The 24040-nt window shown below is 51.6% G+C and overlaps 1 protein-coding gene across 9 annotated transcripts in view; it reads left to right on the top strand.

The window, feature by feature from the left end:
- The window catches only part of LOC136592629 (PC-esterase domain-containing protein 1A-like), a 40390-nt gene extending 17695 nt beyond the window's left edge, over positions 1 to 22695 (top strand). For 3 of the 9 annotated variants that reach the window (XM_066588607.1, XM_066588608.1, XM_066588606.1), the window contains exons 2-10: positions 129 to 224; positions 9389 to 9468; positions 13903 to 14135; positions 14214 to 14355; positions 15375 to 15624; positions 18622 to 18681; positions 18762 to 18812; positions 20768 to 20842; positions 22346 to 22695. In XM_066588607.1, coding sequence (XP_066444704.1) covers positions 152 to 224; positions 9389 to 9468; positions 13903 to 14135; positions 14214 to 14355; positions 15375 to 15624; positions 18622 to 18681; positions 18762 to 18812; positions 20768 to 20842; positions 22346 to 22524 — 1143 coding nt within the window. In that variant the 5' untranslated portion in view covers positions 129 to 151 and the 3' untranslated portion in view covers positions 22525 to 22695. Of the gene's footprint in view, positions 1 to 128; positions 225 to 9388; positions 9469 to 11096; positions 11325 to 13879; positions 14136 to 14213; positions 14356 to 15374; positions 15625 to 18621; positions 18682 to 18761; positions 18813 to 20767; positions 20843 to 22345 lie in introns of those variants that run through there. The other 6 variants (XM_066588610.1, XM_066588611.1, XM_066588612.1 and 3 more) reach the window with 4 other exon arrangements.
- Positions 22696 to 24040: the final 1345 nt, after the last annotated feature.

The raw sequence follows: 24040 nt of genomic DNA, 5'->3' as shown, positions 1-24040 counted from the left end.
TCCTCCATAGTGCCAGCTACAGCTGCACAACACCCACACAATGCCCCTGGGTCATGCAGAAAGTTGTCTTGTGCAGCGCTGTACATGTGGACTGTCGGTGACGGCCCTGTCTCTGTTCTCTGTTGCAGGTCCTGGATGTTTGGCTCCTGTCATGGCCTTCTTCTGCTCGTCTGATGTTCGCCAGTTACTGCACAACAAGTTTGTCGTCGTCCTCGGAGACTCCAGTAAGTGTACAGGGTACACCCTCCATAGTGCCAACTACAGGGTACACCCTGCATAGTGCCAACTACAGGGTACACCCTCCATAGTGCCAACTACAGGGTACACCCTCCATAGTGCCAACTACAGGGTACACCCTCCATAGTGATAACAACAGGGTACACCCTCCATAGTGCCAACTACAGGGTACACCCTCCATAGTGATAACAACAGGGTACACCCTCTATGGTGACAACTACAGGGTTCACCCTCCATAGTGCCAACTAGAGGGTACACCCTCCATAGTGATAACAACAGGGTACACCCTCCATAGTGCCAACTACAGGGTACACCCTCCATAGTGATAACAACAGGGTACACCCTCTATGGTGACAACTACAGGGTTCACCCTCCATAGTGCCAACTAGAGGGTACACCCTCCATGGTGATAACTACAGGGTACACTTTCTATACTGCCACCTACAGGGCACACCCTCCATATTGCCAACTACAGGGTACACCCTCCATAGTACCAACTACAGGGTACACCCTCCATAGTGATAACTACAGGGTACACTTTCTATACTGTCAACTACAGGGTGCACCCTCCATAGTGCCAACTGCAGGGTACAGCCCCCATAGTGCCAACTACAGGGTGCACCCTCCATAGTGATAACTACAGGGTACACTTTCTATACTGCCAACTACAGGGTACACTTTCTATACTGCCAACTACAGGGTACACCCTCCATAGTGATAACTACAGGGTACACTTTCTATATTGCCAACTACAAGGTACACCCTCCATAGTGCCAACTACAGGGTACACCCTCCATAGTGCCAACTGCAGGGTACACCCTCCATAGCCCCAACTGCAGGGTACACCCTCCATAGTGATAACTACAGGGTACACCCTCAATAGTGCCAACTACAGGGTACACCCTCAATAGTGCCAACTACAGGGTACACCCTCAATAGTGCCACCTACAGGGTACACCCTCAATAGTGCCACCTACAGGGTACACCCTCAATAGTGCCACCTACAGGGTACACCCTCAATAGTGCCACCTACAGGGTACACCCTCAATAGTGCCACCTACAGGGTACACCCTCAATAGTGCCACCTACAGGGTACACCCTCCAGAGTGCCACCTACAGGGTACACCCTCCAGAGTGCCACCTTGTGGTGATCTGCAGAGGTACAAGATGACATCAGATGTCTGGATGTGTTGCGGCTTTCAAGCCTCTTTTCTGCCATTTCCGTAACTGCGCCAGCTGGGCACTAAATGGCAGAGCTCCTCCTCCCCTGTAATCAGCTGTGCTGCCCTCTAGTGGTAATGGCAGAGCTCCTCCTCCCCTGTAATCAGCTGTGCGGCCCTCTAGTGGTAATGGCAGAGCTCCTCCTCCCCTGTAATCAGCTGTGCTGCCCTCTAGTGGTAATGGCAGAGCTCCTCCTCCCCTGTAATCAGCTGTGCTGCCCTCTAGTGGTAATGGCAGAGCTCCTCCTCCCCTGTAATCAGCTGTGCTGCCCTCTAGTGGTAATGGCAGAGCTCCTCCTCCCCTGTAATCAGCTGTGCTGCCCTCTAGTGGTAATGGCAGAGCTCCTCCTCCCCTGTGATCAGCTGTGCTGCCCTCTAGTGGTAATGGCAGAGCTCCTCCTCCCCTGTAATCAGCTGTGCTGCCCTCTAGTGGTAATGGCAGAGCTCCTCCTCCCCTGTGATCAGCTGTGCTGCCCTCTAGTGGTAATGGCAGAGCTGCTCCTCCCCTGTGATCAGCTGTGCTGCCCTCTAGTGGTGTCTCCCAGAGTAAATAATCGAACAGTAAAATTTCTACAGATCATATTAAAGAATCTGCGATGGTATAAATGAGTATTACTAATTGGGCCTTCATTAACTCTTATTTGTGCGTTGACATTTGACGTTTATTGCGGGGCGAGCTGTAGATGTTATTGCCACCATTTTGGGGTACAAATAGCTTTTATTATTATTTCTGGGAGGTCAGGGTGAAAGAACACATAAATGCAGCCATTAATAATGTATAAATCGCATAGAACAACCCCAAAAAGCCAGTAACAGGGCGCAAGGAAGACTGTAAAGCCGCCAGTGAAGCTTAATCACTTAATTGAATAAAGCACCAGCAAAGGAGCGCGTTTCGAGGCCAAAGACCTCTTCTTCAGTCAGCTGCCCATCACTCACTGTGTAGGAGCTTCTCCGGGGTTGTGTCCAGGCCTGTAAGGTTGTTCTACGGAATATCCCACCCTCACCCCGTGGAGCGAGGTGTCAACCTGCTTGGCTGCTCCTCCGTTATAACGCCACCTCTACTTCCCACTTACGGACATTGAGGCATCTTAAATCTCAAACCTCCAGGCACCAACTCAGGGCTGCCTCACCTTTCTCTCCCCTCCAAAATGTTGTGTAAATTCAGTTTTTTTCTACTTTTGCACAATAAAAACCATTTTTTGGAAAATAATTAGTTTTTGATATCTCTGAATTCAGAGATGAAGAGCTTTATTCTTCCATTGATGGAGCTCTGTGAGGGCTTCCTTGTTTGTGTGACGAGCTATATTACAAATTGGTACCATTTTGGGGTACATGTGACTTTTATGGCGTTTTTTGAGAGGTGAATTTTACAAAACAAACAACTTAGCTTCATTCTGTTGCCTTTTTATGTGACTTTTATGGTGTTTTTGAGAGGCGATGCTTACATCCCACATTAGCTCTTGCTGATCTCCATCATCTTCAGACTCTCGCATTGTGAACCTTGTGCCACGTCATAGGCTAATATATAAAATGAGACAGCTCGGACTGGGCGATAACGTGTGTATCTGGGTAAGAAATTGGCTCAGAGATAGAAAGCAGAGGGTGGGAATAAATGGTTCGTACTCTGATTGGGCCACCGTGGCTAGTGGGGGCCACAGGGCTCAGAATTAGGCCCCATTCTGTTCAATATACTTATCAATGACCTGATAGAGGGACATAATAGTAAAATATTAATATTTACAGATGATACAAAAGTGCAATTGAAAAAGGCTGAACTAGATAGACATTGTCTTCATTCAGCCTAACATACTATGTTACTGTCTATGAGGAGAACGGGGGACTGATGGTGGACCTCTCAATTTTGGTATTCTCCGGCAAAGACCACTCGAGCGCCCGATGCCGGCTGTGAGTGCAGGTTCCCCTACAGAACGTTGGGCCCTCATGGAGTCTGTGTGGGACACTTGGTCAGTTGCTGCTGGAGGTCAGTCTGTAGGCCTCTGGCAGCTCTTCCTGTTCCACTGGTCCTGATGCTGGAGGTCAGTCTGGAGACCTCTGGCAGCACCTCCTATTCCTCAGGTCCTGATGCTGGAGGTCAGTCTGTAGGTCTCGGGCAGCTCCTCTTTTCCCTCCGGTCCTGATGCTAGAAGTTAGTCTGTAGGCTTCTGACACCTCCTGTTCTTCTGTTCCTGATAGTGGCGGTCAGTCGGTAGACCTCTGCAGTGCCTCCTGTCTCTCTGGTCCTGATGCTGGAGCTCAATCTGTAGGCCTCTGGCAGCTCCTCTGGTCCTTCTGGTCCTGATGCTGGAGGTCAGTTTGTAGGCCTCTGGAAGCTCCTCCTGTTCCTCTGGTCCTGATACTGGAGGTCAGTCTGTAGGCCTTTGGCAGTGCCTCCTGTTCCTCCAGTCCTGATGCTGGAGGTCAGTCTGTAGGCATCTGGCAGCTCCTGCTGTTCTTCTGTTCCTGATGCTGGAGATCAGTCTATAGGTATGTGGCAGCTCCTCCTGTTACTCCGTTCCTGATGCTGGAGGTCAGTCTGTAGGTCTCTGGCAGCCCCTGCGGTCCTGATACTGGAGGTCAGTCTGTAGGTCCCTGGCAGCTCCTTCTGTACCTCTGGTCCTGATGCTAGAGGTCAGTCTGTAGGTCTCTGGCAGCGCCTCCTGTTTCTCCGGTCCTGATTCTGGAGGTCAATCTGTAGGCCTCTGGCAGCTCCTTTTGTACCTCCGGTCCTGATGCTGGGGGTCAGTCTGTAGGTCTCTGGCAGCGCCTCCTGTTCCTCCGCTCCTGATTCTGGAGGTCAGTCTGTAGGCCTCTGGCAGCTCCTTTTGTACCTCCGGTCCTGATGCTGGGGGTCAGTCTGTAGGCCTCTGGCAGCGCCTCCTGTTCCTCCGGTCCTGATTCTGGAGGTCAGTCTGTAGGCCTCTGGCAGCTCCTTCTGTACCTCCGGTCCTGATGCTGGGGGTCAGTCTGTAGGTCTCTGGCAGCTCCTGCGGTCCTGATGCTGGAGGTCAGTCTGTAGGCCTCTGGCAGCTCCTCTTGCCCCTCTGGTCCTGATCCTGGATGTCACTCTGTAGGGCCCTGGCACCTCCTTTGGTACCTCTAGTCCTGATGCTAGAGGTCAGACTGTAGGCTTCTGGTAGCTCCTTCTGTTCCTCTGGTCCTGATGCTGGAGGTCAGTCTGTAGGCCTCTGGAAGCTCCTCCTGTTCTTCTGGTCCTGATGCTGGAGGGCAGTCTATAGGATTCTGGCAACACCTTCTGTCCCTCTGACCCTGATGCTGGAGGGCAGTCTTTAGGTCTCTGGCAGCTCCTCTGGTTCTGATGCTAGAGCTCAATCTGTAGGCCTCTGACAGCTCCTCTTGTCCCTCTGGTCCTGATGCTGGAGGGCAGTCTCTAGGATTCTGGCAACACCTTCTGTCCCTCCGACCCTGATGCTGGAGGGCAGTCTTTAGGCCTCTGGCAGCTCCTCTTGTCCCTCCGGTCCTGATGCTGGAGGTCAGTCTGTAGGCCTCTGATGCTCTTCCTGTTCCTCTGGTCCTGATACTGGAGGTCAGTCTGTAGGATTCTGGCAGCACTTCTAGTCCTGATGTTGGAGGACAGTATGTTGGCCTCTGGCAGCTTCTCCTGTTCCTCCGGTCCTTATGCTTGAGGTCAGTCTGTAGACCTCAGGCAGCGCCTCCTGTTCCTTTGGTCTTGAAGTTGGAGGTCAGGCTGTAGGCTTTTGGCAGCTCCTCTTGTCCCTCCAGTCTTGATGCTGGGGGTCAGTCTGTAGGCCTTTGGCAGCACCTCCTTTTCCTCTGGTCCTAAAGTTGGAGGTCAGTCTGTAGGCCTCTGGCAGCTCTTCCTGTTCCTCCGGTGCTGATGCTGGAGCTCAATTTTGTAGACCTCTGGTAGCGCCTCCTGTTCCTCTGGTCCTGAAGATAGAGGTCAGTCTGTAGGCCTCTGGCAGTGCCTCCTGTACCTTCAGTCCTGAAGTTGAAGGTCATTCTGTAGGCCTCTGGAAGCTCCTCCTGTTTCTCTGGTCCTGATGCTGGAGCTCAAACTGTAGACCTCTGGCAGCTTCTCTTGTCCCTACAGTCCTGATGCTAGAGGTCAGTCTGTAGGCTTCTGGCAGCTCCTCCAGTCCTGATGCTGGAGGTCAGTCTGTAGACCTCTGCAAGCTCCTTCTGTACCTCTGGTACTGATGCTGGAGGTCAGCCTTTGGACCTCTGGCAGCTCCTTTTGTTCCTCCGGTCCTGATGCTGGAGTTCAATGTGTAGACCTCTGGCAGCTCCTTTTGTTCCTCCGGTCCTGATGCTGGAGTTCAATGTGTAGACCTCTGGCAGCACCTCCTGTCCCTCCGGTCCTGAAGTTGGAGAACAGTCTGTAGGCCTTGGCAGCTCCTGCTATCCCTCCAGTCCTGATGCTGGATGTCAGTCTGTAGGCCTCTGGCAGCTCCTCTTGCCCCTCTGGTCCTGATCCTGGATGTCACTCTGTAGGGCCCTGGCACCTCCTTTTGTACCTCTAGTCCTGATGTTTGAGGTCAGTCTGTAGGCCTCTGGCAGCGCCTCCTGTTCCTCCGGTCTTGATGCTGGGGGTTAGTCTGTAGGCCTTTGGCAGCGCCTCCTTTTCCTCTGGTCCTAAAGTTGGAGGTCAGTCTGAAGGCCTCTGGCAGCTCCTCCTGTTCCTCCGGTGCTGATGCTGGAGCTCGATTTTGTAGACCTCTGGTAGCGCCTCCTGTTCCTCTGGTCCTGAAGATGGAGGTCAGTCTGTAGGCCTCTGGCAGTGCCTCCTGTTCCTTCAGTCCTGAAGTTGAAGGTCAGTCTGTAGACCGCTGGAAGCTCCTCCTTTTTCTCTGGTCCTGATGCTGGAGCTCAATCTGTAGACCTCTGGCAGCTCCTCTTGTCCCTCCAGTCCTGATGCTAGAGGTCAGTCTGTAGGCTTCTGGCAGCTCCTCCAGTCCTGATGCTGGAGGTCAGTCTGTAGACCTCTGCAAGCTCCTTCTGTACCTCTGGTACTGATGCTGGAGGTCAGCCTTTGGACCTCTGGCAGCTCCTTTTGTTCCTCCGGTCCTGATGCTGGAGTTCAATGTGTAGACCTCTGGCAGCTCCTTTTGTTCCTCCGGTCCTGATGCTGGAGTTCAATGTGTAGACCTCTGGCAGCACCTCCTGTCCCTCCGGTCCTGAAGTTGGAGAAGAGTCTGTAGGCCTTGGCAGCTCCTGCTGTCCCTCCAGTCCTGATGCTGGATGTCAGTCTGTAGGCCTCTGGCAGCTCCTCTTGCCCCTCTGGTCCTGATCCTGGATGTCACTCTGTAGGGCCCTGGCACCTCCTTTTGTACCTCTAGTCCTGATGTTTGAGGTCAGTCTGTAGGCCTCTGGCAGCGCCTCCTGTTCCTCCGGTCTTGATGCTGGGGGTTAGTCTGTAGGCCTTTGGCAACGCCTCCTTTTCCTCTGGTCCTAAAGTTGGAGGTCAGTCTGAAGGCCTCTGGCAGCTCCTCCTGTTCCTCCGGTGCTGATGCTGGAGCTCGATTTTGTAGACCTCTGGTAGCGCCTCCTGTTCCTCTGGTCCTGAAGATGGAGGTCAGTCTGTAGGCCTCTGGCAGTGCCTCCTGTTCCTTCAGTCCTGAAGTTGAAGGTCAGTCTGTAGGCCGCTGGAAGCTCCTCCTTTTTCTCTGGTCCTGATGCTGGAGCTCAATCTGTAGACCTCTGGCAGCTCCTCTTGTCCCTCCAGTCCTGATGCTAGAGGTCAGTCTATAGGCTTCTGGCAGCTCCTCCGGTCCTGATGCTGGAGGTCAGTCTGTAGGCCTCTGCAAGCTCCTTCTGTACCTCTGGTACTGATGCTGGAGGTCAGCCTTTGGACCTCTGGCAGCTCCTTTTGTCCCTCCGGTCCTGATGCTGGGGGTCAGTCTGTAGGCCTTTGGCAGCGCCTCCTGCTCCTCCGGTCCTGAAGTTGGAGGTCAGTATGTAGGCCTCTGGCAGCTCCTCTTGTCCTGATGCTGGAGGTCAGTCTGTAGGCCTCTGGCAGCTCCTCCAGTCCCGATACTGGAGGTCAGTCCGTAGGCCTCTGGCAGCGCCTCCTGTTCCTCCAGTCCTAATCCTGGAAGTCAGTCTGTATGCCCCTGGCAGCTTCTTTCTGTACCTCCGATTCTAATGCTGGGGGTCAGCTTGTGGGCCTCTGGCAGCTCCTTCTGTCCCTCCGATCCTGATGCTGGGGTTTAGTCTGTAGGCCTCTTGCAGTGTCTGCTGTTCCTCCAGTCCTGATGCTGGAGGTCAGTCTGTAGGCCTCTGGCAGCTCCTTCTGTCCATCCGGTCCTGATGCTGGGGGTTAGTCTGTAGGCCTCTGGCAGCTCCTCCGGTCCCGATACTGGAGGTCAGTCCGTAGGCCTCTGGCAGCGCCTCCTGTTCCTCCAGTCCTGATCCTGGAAGTCAGTCTGTATGCCTCTGGCATCTCCTTTCTGTACCTCCGATTCTGATGCTGGAGGTCAGCCTGTGGGCCTCTGGCAGCTCCTTCTGTCCCTCCGATCCTGATGCTGGGGTTTAGTCTTTAGGCCTCTGGCAGTGTCTGCTGTTCCTCCAGTCCTCATGCTGGAGGTCAGTCTGTAGGCCTCTGGCAGCTCCTTCTGTCCCTCCGGTCCTGATGCTGGGGGTTAGTCTGTAGGCCTCTGGCAGTGCCTCCTGTTCCTCCAGTCCTGATGCTGGAGGTCAGTCTGTAGGCCTCTGGCAGTGCCTCCTGTCTTGATGCTGGAGGTCAGTCTGTAGGCCTCTGGCAGTGTCTCCTGTTCCTCCAGTCCTGATGATGGAGGTCAGTCTGTAGGCCTCCGGCAGCTTCTCCTGTTCCTCCAGTCCTGATGCTGGGGGTTAGTCTGTAGGCCTCTGGTAGCTCCTTCTATCCCTCCGGTCCTGATGCTGTAGGTCAATCTGTAGGCCTCTGGGAGCTCCTCTAGTTCTGATGCTGTAGGTCAGTCTGTAGGCCTCTGGCAGCTTCTCCTGTTCCTCCAGTCCTGATGCTGGGGGTTTGTCTGTAGGTCTCTGGTAGCTCCTTCTATCCCTCCGGTCCTGATGCTGGGGTCAGCCTTTGGGCCTCTGGCAGCTCCTCCTGTTCCTCTGATCCTCATGTACTCAAACTGAAAGAAGACACCTTTAAGACCTTTCCGGTCCGGACGACACAAATAAGAGGAGGGAATGTAAAGGGCATCATTTGATTATGGACAATCATGGACTAAGTAATATATTTAAGTGATGTTTGAATTTAAACTTCGCCACAGAGTAAGAATTTAGGTGAAAGGTCGCCAGAGGTTTGTTAGAAGGTCACTAACAGGACTGGGCAGTTTGCGTTGTGCACAGGGACACATATGTTGAGATAAGATAAGAACTTTAAGAACATTTAGGTCACTTGGAACTCTATCAAGAAAGTCAGAATGTATCCAATGTTGGATTGAAAGCCGTCTAATCACGTTGTGACACCCCAATAAATGGGGGCTATAGATAAAGCTGCCTGATTCGGGTCAGGTAGGGTTGTTTTGCCGAAGCCATACCTGTGTGGGCTCTGTTATTTTATTCCTCCGTCATATGCCGTCATTCGTTGGTTACACCGTGCTTGCTCCCTAGTGGCTTTTGCCACGACTGGCCCTCATAGCAGAAAGCTGATGACGCCACAGAGGAGCGCCCGTCCTCTGTGAACCCTTTACATACAGTGATCAATATTGATTGAACCATGTAAGGGGTTAACAGTGGGGATTGGTGTTCTCACAAAGTTTGGCGCATAATCACGGGCATGTGATCCTTCCAAGTCACCGACCTCTCAGTAAACTGCACACATTAAGCAAGACTTCTACTGTCTCTCGTTCCTACTTGATGTACTAGCGTTTCATTGTTCTGTACCCCACATGTGCCCAGCGGTTCTCCCCCCAGTAGTCAGGTAGATGGCTCCGGTCTCATGTCTCCATCTGTCTTTTCAGTTCAGAGATCAGTCTATAAGGACCTTGTGAAGCTGCTGCGGGATGATAAATTTCTGTCTGAGAAGCAGCTGAGGGACAAGGTGAGCTCCGCTGTTATGTAGGTAGTGAGCCCGGCACCACAGGGGTAAGACGCAGGGCGGCCGACAGTTGTCCCATGACTTATTGCTCCTGCGCTTTTACACACACTCTTCTGGCCGCCCATCTGCATCAGTTCACTATGAACAGGCAGTTCTTCAGAGATGGATAACCTCCTGTTCACACTGAGCAAGAACTTGTTGCATAGTCACTTTAATTGAGTGAATTGAAATGCAGCCACTATTGAGCAATGTCCCGCTCAGCCCCCCTGCAAGTCCTGGGTCCGTTTGAGCGAATTTTCAGATGCTAGTTGTTCAGTATAAAGTCACTCTGCGTGTATGAAGAGATAGCGCTGAAGAGCAGGATCTCCTATTCTCTATGTGTGCAGTGTATGAGAGAGATATACATAGGGGAGCAGGATCTCCTCTCCTCTGTGTGTAGTGTATGGGAGAGATAGAGATAGGGGAGCAGGATCTCCTCTCCTCTGTGTGTAGTGTATGGGAGAGATAGAGATAGGGGAGCTGGATCTCCTCCTCTCTATGTATACAGTGTATGGGAGAGCTAGAGATAGGGGAGCAGGATCTCCTCCTCTCTATGTATACAGTGTATGGGAGAGATAGAGATAGGGGAGCAGGATCTCCTCTTCTCTGTGTGTAGTGTATGGGAGAGATAGAGATAGGGGAGCAGGATCTCCTCTCCTCTGTGTGTAGTGTATGGGAGAGATAGAGATAGGGGAGCTGGATCTCCTCCTCTCTATGTATACAGTGTATGGGAGAGATAGAGATAGGGGAGCATGATGTCCTCCTCTCTATGTGTGCAGTGTATGGGAGAGATAGAGATAGGGGAGCAGGATCTCCTCCTCTCTATGTGTGTAGTGTATGGGAGAGATAGAGATAGGGGAGCAGGATCTCCTCCTCTCTATGTATACAGTGTATGGGAGAGATAGAGATAGGGGAGCAGGATCTCCTCTTCTCTGTGTGTAGTGTATGGGAGATAGAGATAGGGGAGCAGGACCTCCTCTCCTCTATGTGTACAGTGTATGGGAGAGATAGAGATAGGGGAGCAGGATCTCCTCTCCTCTATGTGTGCAGTGTATGGTAGAGATAGAGATAGGGGAGCAGGATCTCCTCTTCTCTATGTGTGTAGTGTATGGGAGAGATAGAGATAGGGGAGCAGGATCTCCTCCTCTCTATGTGTACAGTGTATGGGAGAGATAGAGATAGGGGAGCAGGATCTCCTCTCCATGTGTACAGTATATGGGAGAGATAGAGATAGGGGAGCAGGATCTCCTCCTCTCTATGTGTACAGTGTATGGGAGAGATAGAGATAGGGGAGCAGGATCTCCTCTCCATGTGTACAGTATATGGGAGAGATAGAGATAGGGGAGCAGGATCTCCTCCTCTCTATGTAGTGTATGGGAGAGATAGAGATAGGGGAGAAGGTGTTAGGACAATTTTGAAAGTATGATTATTTAGATTTAATTACATTTTATTCTTTCGGTCAGGATATACTGAGTAGGTGGCTCCACCAGTCACATGTGTGTACATAGAAGAAATGTCCCTTCTTTTGATGTGCAAATTCGATAGACTTGGACACAAGGGTGAAGTCCACATGATGGACATTTGAGATTAGATCTTGGTCTAGGAAGAGGTGTCATTACCTTTGTATTCAGACAATGTAGAGTCCTTATTTATGACCATGTGCAGCTGTTTGATCTTCGCTTCACACAGGAATGGGCCCGCACCTTTCTGTTTGGAAGAATTTGGAATGCTGACATATGGTCACTTGTGTGGGCATAAAAAGGTCCTGTCTTCTCAAGTTAGAAGTTTTTTTGGAGGCTCTCATGAAAGCCTTGGAAGCTGTGAGTAGTACGGACGCTTCAGAAACAGAATGAGGATGTCGTGTGTTAAACCCCTAGAAGTGAGGGAACCTTTGGTGATGGTAACATGTGAGCTATACCCAGTTAGTTAATAATGTGTAGCTAATGATGTAATGTCACTTGCCATCTTTATACTTTGTGATGTGACGTCTGCAACCTTTATATCTTGTATATAGATATTATTCTTTGTATACAGATCTAATAGTTTACAAACTTCTCTATGTATGTAGTGTATGGCAAAAATAGTGATAGGGGAGCAGGATCTCCTCTTCTCTATGTGTGCAGTGTATGGGAGAGATAGAGATAGGGGAGCAGGATCTCCTCTGTGTACAGTGTATGGGAGAGATAGAGATAGGGGAGCAGGATCTCCTCTTCTCTATGTGTGCAGTGTATGGGAGAGATAGAGATAGGGGAGCAGGATCTCCTCCTCTGTATGTGTACAGTGTATGGGAGAGATAGAGATAGGGGAGCAGGATCTCCTCTTCTCTATGTGTGTAGTGTATGGGAGAGATAGAGATAGGGGTGCAGGATCTCCTCCTCTCTTTGTGTGCAGTGTATGGGGGAGATAGATAGGGGTGCAGGATCTCCTCTTCTCTATGTGTGTAGTGTATGGGAGAGATAGATAGGGGTGCAGGATCTCCTCTTCTCTATGTGTGCAGTGTATGGGAGATAGAGATAGGGGAGCAGGATCTCCTCTTCTCTATGTGTGCAGTGTAAGGGAGAGATAGAGATAGGGGAGCAGGATCTCCACTTCTCTATGTGTACAGTGTATGGGAGAGATAGGGGAGCAGGATCTCCTCCCCTCTATGTGTCAGTGTATGTTAGAGATAGGGGAGCAGGATCTCCTCCCCTCTATGTGTCAGTGTATGTTAGAGATAGGGGAGCAGGATCTCCTCCCCTCTATGTGTACAGTGTATGTTAGAGATAGAGATTGGGGAGCAGGATCTCTTCTCTATGTGTGCAGTGTATGGGAGAGGTAGAGATAGGGGAGCAGGATCTCCACTTCTCTATGTGTACAGTGTATGGGAGAGATAGGGGAGCAGGATCTTCTCCCCTCTATGTGTACAGTGTATGTTAGAGATAGAGATAGGGGAGCAGAATGTCCTCTCCTCTATGTGTACAGTGTACGTTAGAGATAGAGATAGGGGAGCAGGATCTCCTCCTTTCTATGTGTACAGTGTATGGGAGAGATAGAGATAGCGGAGCAGGATGTCCTCTCCTCTATGTGTACAGTGTAGTTAGAGAGAAAGGAGGAGATCCTGCTCCCCTATCTCTATATGTGTACAGTGTATGGGAGAGATAGAGATAGCGGAGCAGGATGTCCTCTCCTCTATGTGTACAGTGTACGTTAGAGATATAGATAGGGGAGCAGGATCTCCTCTTCTCTCTGTGCGCTGTGTATGCGAGAGATATAGATAGGGGAGCAGGATCTCCTCCTCTCTGTGTGCAGTGTATGGGAGAGCTAGAGATAGTGTAGCAGGATCTCCTCTATGTGTGCAGTGTATGGGAGAGCTAGAGATAGGGGAGCAGGATGTCCTCTCTGTGCGCTGTGTATGCGAGAGATATAGATAGGGGAGCAGGATGTCCTCTCCTCTATGTATGCAGTGTATGGGAGAGATATAGATAGGGGAGCAGGATGTCCTCTCCTCTATGTATGCAGTGTATGGGAGAGATAGAGATAGGGGAGCAGGATCTCCTCCTCTCTATGTGTACAGTGTATGGGAGAGATAGAGATAGCGGAGCAGGATCTCCTCTCCTCTATGTGTGTGCAGTGTATGGGAGAGATAGAGATAGCGGAGCAGGATCTCCTCTCTGTGCGCTGTGTATGCGAGAGATATAGATAGGGGAGCAGGATGTCCTCTCCTCTATGTATGCAGTGTATGGGAGATAGAGATAGGGGAGCAGGATCTCCTCTTCTCTATGTGTGCAGTGTATGGGAGAGATAGAGATAGGGGAGCAGGATCTCCTCTTCTCTATGTGTGTACCGTGTATGGGAGAGATAGAGATAGGGGAGCAGGATCTCCTCTCCTCTATGTGTGCAGTGTATGGGAGATATAGATAGGGGAGCAGGATCTCCTCTTCTCTATGTGTGCAGTGTATGGGAGAGATAGAGATAGGGGAGCAGGATCTCCTCTTCTCTATGTGTGCAGTGTATGGGAGAGATAGAGATAGGGGAGCAGGATCTCCTCTCCTCTATGTGTGCAGTGTATGGGAGATATAGATAGGGGAGCAGGATCTCCTCTTCTCTATGTGTGCAGTGTATGGGAGAGATAGAGATAGGAGAGCAGGATCGCCTCTCCTCTATGTGTACAGTGTATGGGAGAGATAGAGATAGGAGAGCAGGATCTCCTCTCCTCTATGTGTACAGTGTATGGGAGAAATAGAGATAGGGGAGCAGGATCTCCTTTTCTCTATCTGTGCAGTATATGGGAGAGATCTGGGCGTTGTCTCTGATGTTTTTGCCATGTAACTCTGTTAGTGACACTCCACCAGATGAGCACACTGCTAACCTGAAATACTCTGTGCTGCTGGTTCAGCCATTATGTTTTTTTCTCTGTAGGGGGAAAGGGTTTTTGAGAATGACATGCTGGTAGAGGGCGGCATACTGAATGGACTACACAATGAAACCACCTTCCGAGAAGTGCGTCAATTCCGGACTGGCCACCATCTTGTACGCTTCTACTTTTTGACTCGTGCCTACTCTTTTTACCTGGAGAGCATACTATCAGATTTCCGGGGTGGCCCCCAACCAGATGTGGTGATGGCAAACTCCTGCGTCTGGGATCTCGGGAGGTGACCACCACTTTTCATTGCATTGGGCTTTGCCGCCATATTGACACAACAGATGCTCATTGTCCTCGTCTCCTGCAGGTATAATGACATAAAACTGGAGGCTTACAAGACCAACCTGGGCAACCTCTTCCAACGCCTCAAGGAGGTGCTGAGTCCCCAGTGCCTCATTATATGGACCACGACCATGCCGGTCGGATACAAAGAGGACGAAATCCCAGAGGTAGGCCTATCCATAAAGAGAGATGTGAGTGGAGATGTCTGTACGGAAATAGCTGATGCCTGATTTGTGCGGTCGCCGTAATAAGACGGAGCATTGTGCTGTAACCATGCTGCACAGGCTAGATAGGACATGTGATAAGTATTCACACCCCTGTCCAAGGCCATTTCACATCACAATAATGTGTCCATTTGACATATTCACTAAGAAACGCTCCCGGTCTATATCTCCAATGGAGATCTGTGGCATATCCCACGTTACAGGCACATACAGTGGGATACCAATGTGTCTCGTGGTAATGGCGCGCTATGGATACGGTTAACGTCTACGCCAAACACCTTCACCGCGTACTAATATGATAGCAAGTTCTTCCCCTGATACTGCCTGAACTAACGGTAACGGGGGGGGGGGGGGGGGGGGTCATTTTAAGTTGTGTTATTGAAATTCACCAAGTCAGGTAGAATTAGAAGTAGACAATGTGGCGTCGGCCGCACCTCCTACTTAGAGAAAACGGACAGTAAGACGTTGCGGCTTCCATAATGATTGTAGAAATCCTTTTCCTGTGTATTTTTATATTTCAAACTTCTTCAGATAAAACAGGAAATAGTAATGAATCCGACTGTAAACACTTATAAAGTCTTGGCCTAAGTGTCCGCTTCTCCTCCATGTTCCTACGGTTTGGGCTTATTATAATACCACACGTCTACAGTATCTATTGTGTGTTAATGACCTTGACTCCTGCAATAAAACTTCCCTTAGACGATGATAACTCAAACAAATTCCTGGTACTTTCCTAGTATTCAGAGTTGTAGTCCAGCCCTTGGAGCGGGGCCAGATGGAGAAGGTTACTGTGCACTGAAGTCACGGCGTCTTTAAGACATCCGTCTACTTTAAGGAGATTACTGCATTTCTCTATCAATTGTGTAACATAAAAATGATACAAGTGCAGCATCTGTTGGTGGGCTTGTTGCGGTCCCAGTACGCTGGTGGATGCCATATAATGCCCTGTGGTTGTGATCTAGATGCAGAACCCCCAAACACACAATCTGCGGTGGGACATCGTGGAGGGGAACTTCATCAGCACCTCTCTGGCGGATATCCACAAGCTGGACGTCCTGGACATGCACTATCACTTCCGCCGCAACCTGCGCCTCAGATGCCGTGACGCCATCCACTGGAACCAACTGGCACATCGGAAGTACACCCAGATCCTCCTGACCCACATCGCAAGGGCCTGGGGAGTGGAGCCACCAAAGAAAAAGATGGCAGAAGGTGCTTGATGCTACTTATCTCTACACCATGTGTTATCTGTACTTCACCCACGATGCGTCCTGTGTTCTCAGGAGCTCACAATCTAATGTCTCTAGACTCCTGGGCTACATCATGACTTGCTCAGACTCGGGACATGAGGACTTGTATGTCTACTGCAGGTTTGGTGCCTTATCCCAAGATGTGAGTCTGGTGCTGAGAATGTCCACACGCTTACTGGGGGCAGCAGTAGGACCCCGTGTAGGCGACACACGAAGAAACATATTCTGGGGCTTGTCCTCACAGTCGGGGGGAAGCTACTTGCTGACTAGTATCTGAGATTATTGGGTTGTCCTCCTGCCACAACTGGAGGATTCCTAGAGAAAGGGCTAAATGGGGAAAACGTGTCCTAACCTCATCCCACGACTGAGGGGTTGTTACAGTGTAGACCACCCTCTGAGACCAGCCCTCCTATCCCGAGTTATGCTAAGTGACCTAACACATTCCTTTACGACCCACTACACACGGGGCAGTTTTGGGATCCTCAATGAGGCGCGGACCCAGAACCTCACGGGCCAACGTGCTTCAAGCATTGCACTCTTAGTCATGGCGATGAACATATGAGAACAATGAATTACAAACACTTTGAACCCATCACAACCGCATCATGTGATGACACACCACGATGTATTGCAGAAACTAGGACTTAATATCCATACATGATGTCAGTTTTCTAGTTTAAGCCAGCAGGGTATCTAGTATGAAGCCGATGGTCCACTAAGCTTCTCGCCGTAAGAGCCGGACGCATCAATCTTCACCCCTTCTGGCTTTGGTAACTATTTCTGTCCCAAAGTAACTGAATGGGGCAATATGCCATCATCTACACCCCAGGGGGGTCTGGCATCACCTGAGACCTTCCCATCAGATGGAATATCTTCAGTATGCCCCGAGCTGCGCGGCTCGTGTAGCCTGCATATAATAGATGGCATGCGCTGCCCCTAATGATGTAACACAAAAACAACCTTGTTTAACCCCTTAAGGACAAAGTGTGGTCAATAGATGGTGCTTGGTCCTGGGCTTTAATCCCGGACAACAGCAGAAGTATGATGAGGGATTAAAGTCTCTGCTCCTGAGTCACAGCTGAGGACCTGGAGGAGAAGGAAGAAGCATTTTTTAACCGTTTCTGCCTTCTCCTTTCTCGCGCATAGCAATGCTATGGGATCACAGCATATTGGGCAGGGAGTGGTGTGTGCTGGGGGCCGCTGCACCAGTTCCATCACAGCATATTGGGCAGGGAGCGGTGTGTGCTGGTGGCCGCTGCATCAGTTCCATCACAGCATATTGGGCAGGGAGCGGTGTGTGCTGGTGGCCGCTGCATCAGTTCCATCACAGCATATTGGGCAGGGAGTGGTGTGTGCTGGGGGCCGCTGCACCAGTTCCATCACACCATATTGGGCAGGGAGCGGTGTGTGCTGGGGGCGCTGCTCCTGTTCTCAGTTCCATCACACCATATTGGGCAGGGAGCGGTGTGTGCTGGGGGCGCTGCTCCTGTTCTCAGTTCCATCACAGCATATTGGGCAGGGAGCGGTGTGTGCTGGGGGCCGCTGCACCAGTTCCATCACACCATATTGGGCAGGGAGTGGTGTGTGCTGGGGCCGCTGCTCCTGTTCTCAGTTCCATCACAGCATATTGGGCAGGGAGTGGTGTGTGCTGGGGCCGCTGCTCCTGTTCTCAGTTCCATCACAGCATATTGGGCAGGGAGTGGTGTGTGCTGGGGGCGCTGCTCCTGTTCTCAGTTCCATCACACCATATTGGGCAGGGAGTGGTGTGTGCTGGGGGCGCTGCTCCTGTTCTCAGTTCCATCACAGCATATTGGGCAGGGAGCGGTGTGTGCTGGGGCCGCTGCACCAGTTCTCAGTTCCATCACAGCATATTGGGCAGGGAGCGGTGTGTGCTGGGGGAGCTGCACCAGTTCCATCACAGCATATTGGGCAGGGAGCGGTGTGTGCTGGGGGCGCTGCTCCTGTTCTCAGTTCCATCACAGCATATTGGGCAGGGAGTGGTGTGTGCTGGGGGCGCTGCTCCTGTTCTCAGTTCCATCACAGCATATTGGGCAGGGAGCGGTGTGTGCTGGGGGCGCTGCTCCTGTTCTCAGTTCCATCACAGCATATTGGGCAGGGAGCGGTGTGTGCTGGGGGCGCTGCTCCTGTTCTCAGTTCCATCACAGCATATTGGGCAGGGAGCGGTGTGTGCTGGGGGCCGCTGCACCAGTTCTCAGTTCCATCACAGCATATTGGGCAGGGAGCGGTGTGTGCTGGGGGCGCTGCTCCTGTTCTCAGTTCCATCACAGCATATTGGGCAGGGAGTGGGGTGTGCTGGGGGCCGCTGCATCAGTTCTCAGTTCCATCACAGCATATTGGGCAGGGAGCGGTGTGTGCTGGGGGCCGCTGCACCAGTTCCATCACACCATATTGGGCAGGGAGCGGTGTGTGCTGGGGGCGCTGCACCAGTTCTCAGTTCCATCACAGCATATTGGGCAGGGAGCGGTGTGTGCTGGGGGCCGCTGCACCAGTTCCATCACACCATATTGGGCAGGGAGCGGTGTGTGCTGGGGGCGCTGCACCAGTTCTCAGTTCCATCACAGCATATTGGGCAGGGAGCGGTGTGTGCTGGGGGCGCTGCTCCTGTTCTCAGTTCCATCACACCATATTGGGCAGGGAGTGGGGTGTGCTGGGGGCGCTGCTCCTGTTCTCAGTTCCATCACACCATATTGGGCAGGGAGCGGTGTGTGCTGGGGGCGCTGCTCCTGTTCTCAGTTCCATCACACCATATTGGGCAGGGAGTGGGGTGTGCTGGGGGCGCTGCTCCTGTTCTCAGTTCCATCACACCATATTGGGCAGGGAGCGGTGTGTGCTGGGGGCCGCTGCACCAGTTCTCAGCTCCATCACACCATATTGGGCAGGGAGTGGGGTGTGCTGGGCCCGCTGCACGAGTTCTCAGCTCCATCATCTGTCTCTACAGGAGCTGCATTTATTCCAGGATACACATCCTTCGATGGAAGTAGCATTGATGCCACGCCTGGTTAGTATTACACCCACATGCCTTTCTATGGACATGATACCCAGTAGTGTTATGTGTAACCGGTTCCCTCTGCCTGCCAGGTGTCCTGTGCTCTGGGGACTTCACTGATGATAAGCTTATCAGTCCAAATGGTGAGAACCAAAGATGTCTCCATGCTCCTCTATCTCATCTCTTCTTCTCCTCTTCTTTCATGTCGTCTTTTTCCTCTGCTCCTTCTTTTTCAGTCTCCTCTTTTCTCTTCTTCCATCTCCTCCTCTTCTTTCATCTCTTCTCATCTCTGCCGTCTTTTTTTTTTGTCTTGTCTCCTCATCTTCTTTTTCTGTCTTGTGTTCTCTCCTCTGCCCTCTTTTTTTGTCTCGTCTCCGCTGCCCTATTCTTTCATCTCCTCTCCCCTCTTTTTCTGTCTCATCTCTTCTTTTTCCGTCTCGTCTCCTCCTCTTCTTTTTCTGTCTCATCTCCTCTCCTCTGGCCTCTTCTTCTGTCTTGTCTCTTTTGCCGCCTTCTGAATCCATCTCCCCTTCTCTGCCCTCTTGTTCTGCTCATCTTCCCTCCTCTGCCCTCTTCTTCTGTCTCGTCTCTTCTTCTTCTGTTTCCTCTCCTCTGCCGCCTTCTGATTCCATCTCCCCTTCTCTGCCCTCTTGTTCCGCTCATCTCCTCTCCTCTGCCGCCTTCTGATTCCATCTCCCCTTCTCTGCCCTCTTGTTCCGCTCATCTCCTCTCCTCTGGCCTCTTCTTCTGTCTCGTCTTCTTTGCCTCCTTCTTCTTCCATCTCCCCTTCTCTGCCCTCTTGTTCCGCTCATCTCCTCTCCTCTGCCCTCTTCTTCTGTTTCCTCTCCTCTGCCGCCTTCTGATTCCATCTCCCCTTCTCTGCCCTCTTGTTCCACTCATCTCCCCTCCTCTGGCCTCTTCTGTCTCGTCTCCTTTGCCGCCTTCTGATTCCATCTCCCCTTCTCTGCCCTCTTGTTCCGCTCATCTCCTCTCCTCTGGCCTCTTCTTCTGTCTCGTCTCCTTTGCCTCCTTCTGATTCCATCTCCCCTTCTCTGCCCTCTTGTTCCACTCATCTCCCCTCCTCTGGCCTCTTCTTCTGTCTCGTCTCTTCTGCCGCCTTCTGATTCCATCTCCCCTTCTCTGCCCTCTTGTTCTGCTCATCTTCCCTCCTCTGCCCTCTTCTTCTGTCTTGTCTCTTCTTCTTCTTCTGTCTCGTCTCCTCTGCCGCCTTCTGATTCCATCTCCCCTTCTCTGCCCTCTTGTTCCACTCATCTCCCCTCCTCTGGCCTCTTCTGTCTCGTCTCCTTTGCCTCCTTCTTCTTCCATCTCCCCTTCTCTGCCCTCTTGTTCTGCTCATCTTCCCTCCTCTGCACTCTTCTTCTGTCTCGTCTCTTCTTCTTCTTCTGTTTCCTCTCCTCTGCCGCCTTCTGATTCCATCTCCCCTTCTCTGCCCTCTTGTTCCGCTCATCTCCTCTCCTCTGGCCTCTTCTTCTGTCTCGTCTCCTCTGCCTCCTTCTTCTTCCATCTCCCCTTCTCTGCCCTCTTGTTCCGCTCGTCTCCTCTCCTCCGCCCTCTTCTTCTGTCTCGTCTCCTTTGCCTCCTTCTAATTCCATCTCCCCTTCTCTGCCCTCTTGTTCCGCTCGTCTCCTCTTCTTCTTTTTCCGTCTCCTCTGCCTTTTCCTTTCGTCTCCTCTTCACTCTTCCTCTTCTGTTGTCTCCTCCTGCACCACCTTGGTGTCCGATATCCCATGTTTTTTGTAGTCGGTGCTGTTTGTTTCTGGTGAATGCCTTTATTTTGCTCACTCTCTTTGGCCCACTGATACCGCTTATTTCGCTGAGTGTGAAGAGCCATGTAATATGCGAATGCACATTATACCACCATTTACTGTGACATCGCTGGGACATTGTACAAATAATAATGCTGCATATCCCCATCATCTCCATGACTGTTATTGGAGCCACCCAACTCTGCTGTTATATTATACATATATAATGACTGTAAATCAATAGTGCCATCACCGTGCCCATACATGAGCTGTCTATAGACCCTACATCTGTATACTGGTGGGTTACACTGATGGTGTTTTCTATGTTCCAGCTTCTTCGGCCTTTGTAACTGATAGTCCACTACTGACCGCCAACATGACCTGCGGATACTACAATCCTCCTCCAGGTAATGACCGCACAGTCTGTATCCCCTGGGGGGATTCATATAGGGGTGACGTCTCCCCCTCCCGGTCTATACGTGCCACTAGCACTATTACAACCTCTTCTCTCTACTATCCATGGAGATTGTAATGTTTCCCTCAACCTAATGCAGAGGTTGTAGACCTGTAGGGGGCGCCCTAATCACTGGTCGAGGCACATTGGCCCAGTGCATGAGAATCCGGTCTTATCTCTTCCTCCCCCCACACCCACCCACTAGCTTCCTGGAGATTAGACAGAAAGACCTTGATAGTTTGCTGTACTGGCTAACACCTCCCAAGCTTTATTCATTATACCTAATAGTGGAGAACGCTCTACACCCTGGGGGGGTGGGGGAAGGGGCGACTGCTCTACACCCTGGGGGGGAGGCGACTGCTGTACACCCTGGGGGGGTGGGGGGGGGGGGCGACTGCTCTACACCCTGGGGGGGAGGGGGGGCGACTGCTGTACACCCTGGGGGGGTGGGGGTGGGGGGGGGGGCGACTGCTCTACACCCTGGGGGGGAGGGGGGGGGCGACTGCTCTACACCCTGGGGGGGTGGGGGTGGGGGGGCGACTGCTGTACACCCTGGGGGGGTGGGGGTGGGGGGGGGCGACTGCTCTACACCCTGGGGGGGTGGGGGTGGGGGGGCGACTGCTGTACACCCTGGGGGGGGGGGGGGGACGACGACTCCACGAGTGTCCTCTTCTGCTCCCTATTCATTACTTTCTGGGAAAGCTGGGTGAATGGCAACCCGCATGGCTATTGTCAATAAAATATGGCTGGACGAGATTTCCAAATTATTGGATACTTTTTTAATTTACATTTTACACAGCATCACAACTTTTTTGGAATTTCGGTTGTATAATCCAACCTATCCAGAACACAAGGCGGCTGTTACATCATGTCTTATACTCCAGTCACATCTAAAGCTGCAGTCACAAGCCGGCTGTTACATCATGTCTTATACTCCAGTCACATCTAAAGCTGCAGTCACAAGGCGGCTGTTACATCATGTCTTATACTCCAGTCACATGTAAAGCTGCAGTCACAAGCCGGCTGTTACATTATGTCTTATACTCCAGTCACATCTAAAGCTGCAGTCACAAGGCGGCTGTTACATCATGTCTTATACTCCAGTCACATCTAAAGCTGCAGTCACAAGCCGGCTGTTACATCATGTCTTATACTCCAGTCACATCTAAAGCTGCAGTCACAAGCCGGCTGTTACATCATGTCTTATGCTCCAGTCACATCTAAAACTGCAGTCACAAGCCAGCTGATACATCATGTCTTATACTCCAGTCACATCTAAAGCTGCAGTCACAAGCCGTCAGTTACATCATGTCTTATACTCCAGTCACATCTAAAGCTGCAGTCACAAGCCGGCTGTTACATCATGCTTTATGCTCCAGGCAGAAGTTGGCTAGTTTATAAGCAACCAGTAGGTTAATACGCTCTTGTTAATACAACTCGTACTTCCCTCTTCTAGGTCCGGCGTTCCCCAGATATCGAGTGCCTAGGAACTTCCTCCTCCCCAACATGCCACCACCCATGAACTTTCCACCGTTTCCCCTCCGTGCCCCATATCCACAAAAGGCCTGGAAAATGAAGAGGAAATCAAAGAAGACATTGAAGTTGAAAGGGGTCTGGTCCCACCCGTACCGATGACCTCCAGTTGGTCTGGTCCCACCCGTACCGATGACCTCCAGTTGGTCTGGTCCCACCCGTACCGATGACCTCCAGTTGGTCTGGTCCCACCCGTACCGATGACCTCTAGTTGGTCTGGTCCCACCCGTACCGATGACCTCCAGTCGGTCTGGTCCCACCCGTACCGATGACCTCCAGTCGGTCTGATCCCAACCCGTACCGATGACCTCCAGTCGGTCTGGTCCCAACCCGTACCGATGACCTCCAGTCGGTCTGGTCCCAACCCGTACCGATGACCTCCAGTCGGTCTGGTCCCACCCGTACCGATGACCTCCAGTCGGTCTGGTCCCACCCGTACCGATGACCTCCAGTCGGTCTGGTCCCACCCGTACCGATGACCTCCAGTCGGTCTGGTCCCACCCGTACCGATGACCTCCAGTCGGTCTGGTCCCACCCGTACCGATGACCTCCAGTCGGTCTGGTCCCACCCGTACCGATGACCTCCAGTCGGTCTGGTCCCACCCGTACCGATGACCTCCAGTCGGTCTGGTCCCACCCGTACCGATGACCTCCAGTCGGTCTGCCAGGGATCTATTGGCCATGACCAGCTGGGTTCTCCAGGGTCTACTTTACTAAAGGAGGTGCTGGCATCCCCTTTCCAGGACCTGAGATCACATGACACATTCTAGGTCCCGGTCCTGTGTGAGTGCACCCCCGGTTACATGCACTATGGTGTTTTCTGTTTTTTTTTCAGGTTTTTTTTCTAGAGTGAAAGTTGTTTTTTTTCTTTTACCCAGAAGCACTCGGGAGGTTTTCTAGAATTTGTTTTATGAACTATTCCTGCCTCTGTGGATTGAATATTGTTCACCCTGGGGTGGTAATTCCATCAGGCAGCCCCTGAACTGCCTCTAGATTCTGGCATTCTGTGGCAGTAAGTGCAGAAGAAATCCCAGACCCAACTTATATAAAGGGCTTGGGAACCCATAATTCCAAGCCAGAGATCCCAGAGGCAGAATCAACCACTCAAAAAATCATATTAAAATATGCACTGTGGTGACAAAAGTATTGGGACTCCACCAATCCCGTGTCCTCAGGCCTATGTGTGAGCATTAGGTATAAATGAGAGGATCACACAGGCATATCCCAGTACAGAAGCCATCAGAACATCATGAGGTGTAGCGCTAAAAGACTTCCAACAGGAATGGCAGTGGGATGTCACCTGAGCAACCAATCAGTATGGGTCATCTAAGTGCTTTTGGACCTTCCAAAGTCCACTGCTGGCCATGTTATTGGGAGATGGAGGCCATCCGGTGTGTGCGGTGCCGCCACGTTAAGGGAGACCTCGTAAACTGACAGAACGTGGACAACGAAGCCTTCTAGGAGCTGTGAAGACATCACAGACATCGACTGCCCACGCTTAGGGAGTCTCACAGGCCACTGGAACATCCATCAGTACCAGAACCATCTATAAGGAATGGCAAGGCAAGGGTTACCATGGACGAGAGGCGCCTGTGAAGGTGCTTGGAGTGTTGTTCTA

Source organism: Eleutherodactylus coqui, unplaced genomic scaffold (assembly GCF_035609145.1).
Source record: "Eleutherodactylus coqui strain aEleCoq1 unplaced genomic scaffold, aEleCoq1.hap1 HAP1_SCAFFOLD_32, whole genome shotgun sequence".
Classification (NCBI taxonomy): domain Eukaryota; kingdom Metazoa; phylum Chordata; class Amphibia; order Anura; family Eleutherodactylidae; genus Eleutherodactylus; species Eleutherodactylus coqui.
This window is presented reverse-complemented; position numbering and strand designations above follow the sequence as displayed.